This window comes from Varroa jacobsoni, unplaced genomic scaffold, assembly GCF_002532875.2.
Source record: "Varroa jacobsoni isolate VJ856 unplaced genomic scaffold, vjacob_1.0 contig03122, whole genome shotgun sequence".
Classification (NCBI taxonomy): domain Eukaryota; kingdom Metazoa; phylum Arthropoda; class Arachnida; order Mesostigmata; family Varroidae; genus Varroa; species Varroa jacobsoni.
In genome coordinates, this window is record NW_019214954.1 from 1 (window position 1) to 9,803 (window position 9,803).

At 41.8% G+C, this 9,803-nt stretch overlaps 2 protein-coding genes across 5 annotated transcripts; one reads left to right on the forward strand and one right to left on the reverse strand.

Moving 5' to 3' along the window:
* Positions 1-12: 12 nt before the first annotated feature.
* On the reverse strand, positions 13-6,825 carry MESR6 (misexpression suppressor of ras 6). Of its 3 annotated transcripts, none has more exons than XM_022854339.2 (2): positions 6,603-6,825; positions 13-1,532 (listed from the first exon to the last, which is right to left on the reverse strand). In XM_022854339.2, exon 2 carries the CDS (start codon positions 1,495-1,497, stop codon positions 193-195), a length of 1,305 nt encoding a protein of 434 aa, XP_022710074.1. In that variant the 5' UTR covers positions 1,498-1,532; positions 6,603-6,825; the 3' UTR covers positions 13-192. The 3 variants fall into 3 exon arrangements, with proteins under 3 accessions (XP_022710074.1, XP_022710076.1, XP_022710075.1); XM_022854341.2 differs by lacking the exon at positions 6,603-6,825 and adding an exon at positions 2,339-2,425; XM_022854340.2 differs by lacking the exon at positions 6,603-6,825 and adding an exon at positions 2,119-2,330.
* Positions 6,826-7,304: 479 nt separating this feature from the next.
* LOC111272738 (uncharacterized) lies at positions 7,305-9,737 on the forward strand. Of its 2 annotated transcripts, none has more exons than XM_022854345.2 (3): positions 7,305-7,397; positions 8,342-8,495; positions 8,657-9,737. In XM_022854345.2, exons 2-3 carry the CDS (start codon positions 8,452-8,454, stop codon positions 9,492-9,494), a joined length of 882 nt encoding a protein of 293 aa, XP_022710080.1. In that variant the 5' UTR covers positions 7,305-7,397; positions 8,342-8,451; the 3' UTR covers positions 9,495-9,737. The 2 variants fall into 2 exon arrangements, with proteins under 2 accessions (XP_022710080.1, XP_022710077.1); XM_022854342.1 differs by lacking the exon at positions 7,305-7,397 and adding an exon at positions 7,723-7,834.
* Positions 9,738-9,803: the final 66 nt, after the last annotated feature.

Consider the following 9,803-nt stretch of genomic DNA (forward strand, 5'->3'; position numbering starts at 1 on the left):
GTATATATCCTTCATTTGTAAATACCCTTAAATTGCAAGAGCCTAGTATGGTAAATTTGTTTTTTTTGCTGTACGCCCGACTGACAATCTCAACTCTTTCCTTGGGCATCCAGCCGTCGTATAGAACTTAAATAATACCTGTGCAAGGCTGCGTTTCCGTCCTCCCCGAAACTACTTTTTTTTACACAATTTTCACACAGGACACTCTTTCTTCTGCTGGCACTGTTGTTTATCATCTATTAACCCTTGCTGCTGGATCGGGTCAGGGCGCTCATCATAATCACGCGTGATGGTGCACTCGCCGTAGAGTCGTTCTATCATTCCAATTACCTGATCCTGAATAAAATCAACGTCTTCACGTGGACAGTAATCATCGGTACTGCTCCGTGAGATCGTGACAACCTTCGGCTTCTCTGGTTGCAATTTACCTAGAAATGATTCCATTGCTTTTATCATTCGCGACACCTCTTCTTTCGAACTGACATGGTGAGGCAGCATCGATCGGAGATCCATCGTACAGCCAGCATCGTGAATTAGTTCTGGCGTGATCACATAGTCTTTTGGTGGGTTGTCATCGAGGTCTTTAATGAGTTCAGCAACAAGCTTCTCTTGCTCAGAGTCAGCCTCGACGTCATGCTCTTCCAGGTGCGAATTATGCAGATTTGCTCCAATGATCATCTGCAGGTCGTCAAGCTGGTCCCGTCGTTTCTGCGAAAGCTCTTTAAGTCGTTCGGCCGTCACTCCTTGCGGCAGCTCGGGGAAGTCGTAGAGCTTACGCATAATCTGTAACTGTTTCGGAGAGAAGATTGCTTCAAATGGATTTTTTGTCGAAAAGTAATCGAGGTCGATGTCGAGTATCCACGACAAACTCCAGTCTTCTTGTCCGGGTTCGTCTCCAGCGCCGTCGCACGGCTTCTCGATTTTTCGCATATCAACATCCTCCATTCTGGAGACGTACAACATGCAGTCCTTTGTATTGCATAGTGATTCTTCTGGCGCCCACAGGCACTCCGAGACGAAATACTCTTCGGGCAGGGTAACTTTCACTTCGTTAAAATCTTTCCCGACCCGAAAATGGTAAAGGCCATCGCGGATCTGGTTTGCCCATGGTGGGCGCACCCATATAACATCTCTCACATGTCCTGCATAGACAAGAGGTAAAATCCAGCTTTCAATGTTGACATTATCGTAGACATACTCCTTTTCGAAGATGCGATCCGGATCGAACGGTCGTGGGAAGCAAAGGTCGGGGTGCGAGTCGAAGTGTATCATGGTGTTGGCTTCAAAACGAAGCTTCTTTCGAGCGATCTGTCGGTGAATATGTTGTACAGCATGGTGATGATACTCGACTACGTATACAGGCAAACAGCGAGAATTACGTGCTGGTGTGGTGCCAGCCGCTGAATAGATTTGGTGGTCGACAGGAGTGTCCGCTGACGTAGATGAAGCTGCTAGCTGGACCACATCAAGATCGTCAATCAGCTCGCAGTCACTCATCTTTAGCCAGTAGCGGTCGCAGTAGTGAAGTTAATCTGAAAAATTGTGCCACGTAAAGCAGATCACAAACAAAAAAACACTTTTTAATATAATCGCAAACACGCACACAAGTATAATTGAGATGAGTAAACGACTATAGAGATATAATCATGCTTCAGGTGAATCTAGGAAATAAAAATAGATAATAGCTTTCCTTTTTTCTCACACATTACAGCGCACCTATGCATCGTTCGCGGGACTCGAAGCAGATATATATATATATATATCATATCTATTGCGTAGCATAAGTCATTGTCGGAGTTTAAAACAGTAACTCTTAACGATAATTTCAGCCTTTGCCGCTTTGCTTTTATTTGCTATAGTCTGACGCATTATTTATTGCCCCGGTAAGTCATGGTAAAAATATCGAAAATGTCGATATCTTTATTGAAAATATGCAAAAAAAAAGCTCAAAACGTTTTAGCTGATCATATTCTGTTTTTGCGTGTGAGCGAGGTAGGTGTCGATCTACACACATTTCGTTTTAAGCATTGGCTTTGTTATCTTCGAAACAGCCTATAAAGCCCATAAAATCGACAAATCGCACAAGAATTCGTTAAGGCTACTGGAAATAGGACTCACCTGAATCCTACAAACTTAATTCAAACTGACAACGCATGCTTCCGGATGCATGAAGGCCTATCACTTGATTTTTGGTAATTTTTCTACGTACGCTTTATTGTTCATTACAGAATCGAACGCCATCTACAGGAAGATCTATACAATGTAACAACATACAATTAAGCGAGATTAAAAAGTATATACACGATTTACTTCCACGAAAAATATCCAACCGCCTGACCTTTTTACACTCAGCAGGAATTGGCCAACGCATATAGTACTTTCAGCCACTACGACCTCTCAACTACGTGCCATTACACATACATCTTATATTTCGCATGCATGCCTCGTGTGACATATTTGACCGGATCGTGCGATATAGGACGTCCTATGCCATTAGCTTTGGAAATAGACGGTAGCAGCAAACATATGAGATGACTGCGGCCGGTTATATAGTATGCATGCATGCATGCATGCACGCACGCACGCACGCACGAACGAAGATAGGCTTGTTTACCAAGTTCTTCTTTGCTAGCAATAGTGAAACCCGTGGGGCCGCGATTACCGATATTTCGACGCTGTCAACTAATCTTTGGCTGCGGTAGCGTGTTCGTTTGGTGCTAATCACCAATAGGTTACACTGAAGCGAATCAACCTTTTAGCCTTGACATTGAGCATCGCGGCGGTGACCTCTCTTTTTCAGGCCAGAGCTGCTGCAATACGAAAGCAACTTCGGTGTAGTTGAAGACATTAGCTAGCTATGCGTCTGTTGCTAGTACGTACGGGTAAGTGCAATGTTAGTACTCACACATGTGTGAGCTGGGCTACCTGAAGACACGGGTAGACGGGAAGAGAAAGCATCGCAAATCACTATCATTAGACTGACCACAGGCCAGTCACGGGTCGGCTCAAAACAAACGCTGCATAAAACGATAACTCCGCAAAAATATCTACGCTTTAGGAACGTAGAGCGGGCCGCCGGGGCAGCTCGAACACCTCCTGGCAAAATAATGCGATGAGTGGCACATTAACAGCGGGCAGAAATGCCAATACGAGGAACACATGCAGCACATAGAATCAGCATATATTTAATTATTAGTGAACAAATAGTATTAAACTTCAAGAATACATATCACGAAGGAGTTGACAGTAAGTTACTTTCGGCCATATCTCATTTTAAAAACAATCAGAACTGCTATACAATACACACGATATTCAGTCTTGTCGTACATATGAAACTGCATAAACTCTCTATGTATATTACTCTGATCTTCATCGATCCCCTGTCAACTATTGCAGGTCATGTTGTTTCGCCATAACATGCGTCGTTTGTTCTTCATATTATAGACATGCTCATTATTACTGAGAAATAGTATTGATTTGTTTCTAGTTACCTGTTCTTTACGTGTTTAGTTATTTTGATTAATCTACGCTAGAATTACTCTAATATATACTATGTTTTACCTCTTGAAAAGATAATTTAGCTTTGTATAGATAAGATCATTTTTTATTAGATGGACTGAGATATTTTACGGTTATCGCCTATTGTCAAGGAGCGGTTTTGTACGAACGTGCAAATGATTCGAACCTGCCTTTCACGCAGACTTGAAACGTGCGCATCGTGCAATTTGAAAACTGGCTTATATGAAGACGCTATAAGCTGATTCTTTTCCTACCAGTTTCCTTTTTTGATTACAAAAATGCCTGATTGATGTCGAGTGTAGGGACAATTTAGCAGGTTCTTTGAACATTTTGATGCAGGGCTCGTCGGAAGCATCTGTTTAAGGTCGTAGAGCATCCCCATTAACTTAGCGTTGCCGTACTTACCGGTGTCCTCTGATCGGTGCGATGTATCTAGCTCAAAATCAGCCGTAATTCAGCGAATTATGCTGTCATAAGAAGTTTCTTCGTCTCATTCCTTAGCGATGCAATGGTCTCTTTCTTTTCTCTGGCCGCTACCGCTATGAAAAATACATACAGTTACAATGTAACCGAACTTCTCGACACCTCGTACTAGAACGTCAGCACCGTTCCTTTGGCCGATCAAGATGATCGGAAATTTACCAACCACCTAACGAAGTCTCAAAAATTTTCGACGCTTATCAAATCCGTTTATAATGTGTACGATCTGCACGACGCGACCTGTGGGTTTGCGCCAATATAAACCACTGCAGGGTTACAGGGATACACTTTTGGCAAGCGCTCAACATCTGGTGACGTGATTGCGGTAAATATTGTTGTGCGCTTACACTTCAGGAAACAAGGTTTCAGCATAAGCAGTGCCTGCCTTGGGTTTGTGACAAGCACTAAACTTCATGTCAGTCGTTCGATCGGCTTCATCAGGAGCATTGTTGGCAAAAGCAGACATTGATTTTCCCGAACGTCCTCTGTGTAACTGTGACGATCTCGTAATCCCAAAAAAATATTCTTCCATGGAATGATCTTCAAATAAAGCTACTGCCATATGCATTTTTTACCAAATGTGGTCGTTCCTTTTTCGATCTGATAAACGAGCTCATCAGTGGATCGATGATGATGATGCTACATAGGATCTGGTCGGCTGTCTCAACAATACCTTGCTGTAACAGAAGTGAAACCCAACATAACGGCGGCAGCGAATCGTCATGCGTTTTTTCCAAACCCATCCCAACTGCGCTTATAATAACCAAGCTTTATGAACCAACCATTGCATCGAAGTTTCCTTGTTGTATCCATATTAATCGAGAGTAGTTATGACCTTAAACGGAACATTCCGTTCGCTGCACCGTGATGGACTCAGGATGTTGTCGTTTTTAATTGAAACATCGAAATCTCTAAAAAAGGTTTGCCAATCTGGTACTGGTTGAGTTCTTTCTGAGTCAAGGGATTACCATCAGAGTTCCAGATTGCTAAATTTTACCGAAGAGACAGGTCTTTACTGGTCTTCTTCCTCCAGAGATTCACGGCAAATTGTCCCGCTTTTCTGTTACCACATCCAAATAGTCAAGTAATATGTCCTTTCCTTTACGCTTAAGGTTATTATGGTCAATTAACATATTTTCTAGAGCATCCCAATAGAACACACTTCCTATCATTATATTTACCGATTCGTCTTTTCCACGGAGCTATATCTAGGCAGCGTTCCTTTATAGTCCCGACCACCCTAATCGGATTTCTGTTCCGATCTCGGCTTATCGAGTTCCTCTTCAACCTGAAGTCTCTTGGAGCGCCTTAGCTTCAGTTCAATTGTATAGTCAGGACTTCAGGAAGGACCGTCTACCTTATTGATGCTCTCACTTTGCAGCTTTAGCTGTCCTTTATGAGAAGTCCTTTCCTTTGGCAAGCAGCTCCTTAAGTATAGTGGATAACTTTTTCGTTTCTATTCTTCGAATAGGTCTTATGCCAGACGCTGCAATTGGACTGACCTGGTTCGTTATTTTCAATGATTATAACCTTTTCCGGGTCATTCCTTAATTACTTTTTCAAACGTCTATTTTAAGGCTGACATTTTGATCTGCTTCGCGCTGCCACTGATCTATCTACGTTTTGATTAATGTTACCTAGCGTCACGTGCAGATTTCTTTCCAATTTTAACTAACAGTTTGTTCGATTTTCTTCCCTACCATTCAGCGGGTCTCAGCTACCCTTGGCCATTTCGCTGGTCCTCTGATCGTTTGTTCTTTTAACTTGAAGGTCTTTAACGAGACGCATATGAAGGCCAAATATTTCCATTAGATGAATACTTCAGCCTTATAACTTCCTTATAAATCACCTCAATAGCGCCTATGCTGTCCTAATCAAATAACTCGACAACCCATGGAACAGTGCGTTCGGTGCATATCCGCAAGTCTAAAATATGATTTTCCCGAGAAACAGTGGAAGTGCATTCTGGAAACATAGGTCCCTAACCAAACCATTCTAAGTCGTAACCATCCTAACCAAACTAAGTTCCTCGTCAACTATAGTATTATAGTAAAGTCAGAAATAAATTGTTAAGTTTATTTGTAAATAACCCGACGTTGTTGGTATGTTTTTTCACACTGTGAACAATATTTGTCTGAAGAGACAATACAGGATAACCATAAATGGTCCTAGAGCATCGGTTGAATAAGGTTCAGTGTCAGATTCATATACAAATCGTGTTTACTATGTCTGTCACCTCAACACCGAATTAATTCAAGGTTGCAATCCATGCGCTGCACATTATGTTACAATAAATTAAAAGACACACACTAAGCTTTATAAGCATACTCATAATAAATGTTTTGAATTTCACGTCCGGTACTACCGTTAAGCGATAAAGTGTCCACGTCTAGATTCGAACCCAGATCATTTCACGTGTCCCTGAGATCAGTATGCAGGCCTGTCATCATTGGACCATCGCAGAGACTCGTACTGCGCTGCAGACAAATGAATTTAAAAGCCGTTTTTTTTGAACAGCCGGATTGTCATCTGTGAGGTCGCTCAGAGATCATATTGACTTCTGTCTTAATATCGTCGACACTGATTCTTGTTGTCCAACTCACCTCCTCGTTACTGCTAAATGTATCCGGTGTCTCCGTGATGGCGGCAGAGTCTCAGACGCAACGCTTTGAAAATGCTGCAGTTAAAGGTGTTGAACACTTTTGATAATAGAAGAGGATACGCTTCCTTTGGACACTCACAGTCGCGTAAGACGTCCACGACAGAATCGTATTCTCGATTATTGTACCACGTCCTTATGTCACTAAGAATATGACTCGTTTCAGCTAACACCGTGGCTGTTGCTCCTGCGCTGCTGTGAGTTCTCTATAGGCAGGGGTGCACTGTATCAGCGAAGTCCTACTACAGGCCAGACTTATTCATTCAACAACATTGGCCGGGAAGGGAAGCCAGGAAGGTAGGCGCTGGCTGTCACAGAACCCAAGCATCGCTCAGCCGCTTCACCGTTCTATGTTGATTGACGCTCGTCGTATAGATGATGCCAATGATCTATGTTGGGCGTAACGCTTGCCGCATTGCTCCCTCAATGAGCTACGATAGAGGGGCATGCCCTTCGAGGAGGACAAGCAATGTTGTTATTTAGTAGGAGGAAACAGAGAGGCCCGAAGTATTTCAAATTCAGTGAAGGAAAGGACATTGGCTAATGGATTATACCAGACGTAGAGAGAAAGGGCTTAGAAAGCCACAAGCCGCCCCAAAAGGCTTGTTATTATAGTAATATAATTTGTCGAAAACTGTTGTAACATGTGCATGTACACTGTCAGTCTTGGAAATGAATAATTGTACTTTTACTGTAACAAAACCAAGCTAATGTATTCATTGTGGTAATAGCTAAGTTCGTAAGTGAATATGTTGAACGTTCATTAGCTAAACTTAGCAGATTGAGACAGGGATCAATAAATTCATCAACGTTTATTCGATATTTTGCCATTAGAAGGAATAGATGTTTTAGGTGGGAAAAGTGGTTCATTCAATGTCATTGGCGCTCATTTATGTTGGAATTGCGGAAATACGGGGAGACATCAGACAAACTTGAGATATTTCCGAGCGTGGCAGGTTAGCAAAGAAATAAGAACAGGAAAAACATACAGAAGGCATATAAATATGCATTGATATAACAGCGACGATGTTCGAGACTGATTTCGATAGTTTTGTTTATTCAACTAAAAACAAGAAAAAATGCCCTTCTTGGTGGCCTTCTTGCTTATTTGTTTATGGCTGTTCTGTCAAAGGACAGCATGCAATGAGGCGTTCAACAAAAACGTCGACGAAAAAGGTCAGACTAAACTAACAATAAACATAGCGTATAATATGACATGATCACACGCGTGCCGTGATTTAATAAATTAACTCAAATTCTCAGCAAATTATGGACGGCACCTATCAAGTTGAAGTGCTGCTAGAATAATGATGAAACGGAAGTTTTCATAGGTTTAAGGAAAGTTTTGCTATATTGTAAGTCTGCATTCAATGTGCGTACAGGTAAAAAGCGGAGGTAAGTGGAAAGAAGTTTTGAGAAAGTACCGATATAACTTCAGGTCTTTTTCGAATGTGCAGTGATGGCTATCAGTTGTAAGTTATTTGCGCTAGAACTGCAACTATATATATGTAGTAGTAAATTTTAAGAAGCAGACATTCATAACAAAATGTGACATGACTAATCCCTCGTGGTAGTCAGCGTTTGTCTAGCTACACACAAACAGAAGCTATAAAAAGATACAGCACGTGCTTAGTACAGGGAATGTGTTACAATGGCATGGTGCGTTTGTTACGTTATTTTTAGTTCGACTCGGTGTATGCACGGATATCGGTTCCAAAATCGAATGTCTCCCACGTTCGTTTATCTTTGAAGCTTGTCAAGGGCCTGAACAATGCTCTTGGGCTGCGGGTACCATGATTTGTGTTGACGGCCAGTGCCAATGCAGAGACGGACTTCGGTAAGGGCTACGTGACCTTAATGTGTTTATCATCAGATATTATATAGGCAGTTTAGTTGGCAACATGATAGAAAATAATAAATATTTACGGTAACGATTTGACCTGATTGATCGTTCCCTAAATCCCTTATTTCTGTTTCGTTTGTCTTTGTCTCAATCAGGTTAACTTCGGATCGTATATGTACGGTTCATGAACTGTCCGGCCCCGTGCGCCCGTTGGTGTTTAGCTCATTGGCCGTTATATTATTTACTTACGTTATAATTGTGCTCAATATATTGCTTGATATTGAAGAGCGTCGAAAATTCGCATCCTTGCCTTCTCCAACAGTAATCGTCAATGACCAGTTCGACAATAGGAAATTTAAAAAGTTCAATGATCAGCTGGATGAAGCATTGGACAGCTCATTGAACAGTGTACCATCGGAAGAGATTCACGAACATCGAAACAAAAGCAGAAGTACGAAATCAGTAACGCTCCATCAAAACGAAGCAATTCCCAAAACGAAGAGCAAGCCAAGTGGCCAAATAGCTAAGATTCGAAGATCGACAAAACCTTCCATAAAGCAAACTCGAGGCTGTTTGTTTCTTTCGGATCATATCTACGAAGGAATAAGGCTTCAACCACTTCCAATTGAGCTTAGCACTAATAACGGCAATAATGAAGTCCATGACTCTGTCACACCGCTAAGAACAAGGCAGATTGCATACAGGACACTAGTCAAACTGTGCACGGAGCGTCTTGTTAAAAAGATGGCAGACATGTACTTCCTCCAGTGCGAGGCCAAAGCTGGCGGTGACGATCGATACGAGCCCACCGCTTCGTTTCTAGTAAACGATCCCGTTTATGGAACGGATATTCTGTCATGTGATGATGTGCATTTTTCGTTTCGTAGAATGAAGTCAATTATAACGTCTCTTTTGACTGAAAAAATACATATTTCTATTTCTGGGTTAGACATGGCTAATATGACCAAGGTAGCGGAGGCTCGTTTGATGTAGAAAAAACTTAAAATCGCCCACAAGACCTGCATCGGACAAAGGACAGGGTTCTGCAAGCTTCCTATATTGGAGAATTTTCAAAGTTTCGATAACAGTTTGACTGGAATAATTATCGTTATGCGTTGAATGCTTAATGGTATAAGCAAGGAAGAAACACATTCTGTTGCTTCAAAAATGCAATTGCACATTCACATAAACCTTTGACCCCTTTAATGACTCAAATAAAAACAGCTTAACAGCCGACAGTGATCTCTTTATATCAGTCCTAGTGCCGACGCTAAAGAACAAACTCCGACAATAGCATTTTTA

What these genes read in the sequence shown, in the direction of transcription:
- MESR6 (XM_022854339.2), bottom strand. Translation starts at nt 1,497, where the DNA reads ATGAGTGACTGCGAGCTGATTGACGATCTTGATGTGGTCCAGCTAGCA.
- LOC111272738 (XM_022854342.1), top strand. Translation starts at nt 7,738, where the DNA reads ATGCCCTTCTTGGTGGCCTTCTTGCTTATTTGTTTATGGCTGTTCTGT. An exon ending in CAAAAACGTCGACGAAAAAG is followed by an intron (nt 7,835 to 8,341) that starts GTCAGACTAAAC and finishes CGTTATTTTTAG; the next exon opens with TTCGACTCGGTGTATGCACG. An exon ending in CAATGCAGAGACGGACTTCG is followed by an intron (nt 8,496 to 8,656) that starts GTAAGGGCTACG and finishes TGTCTCAATCAG; the next exon opens with GTTAACTTCGGATCGTATAT.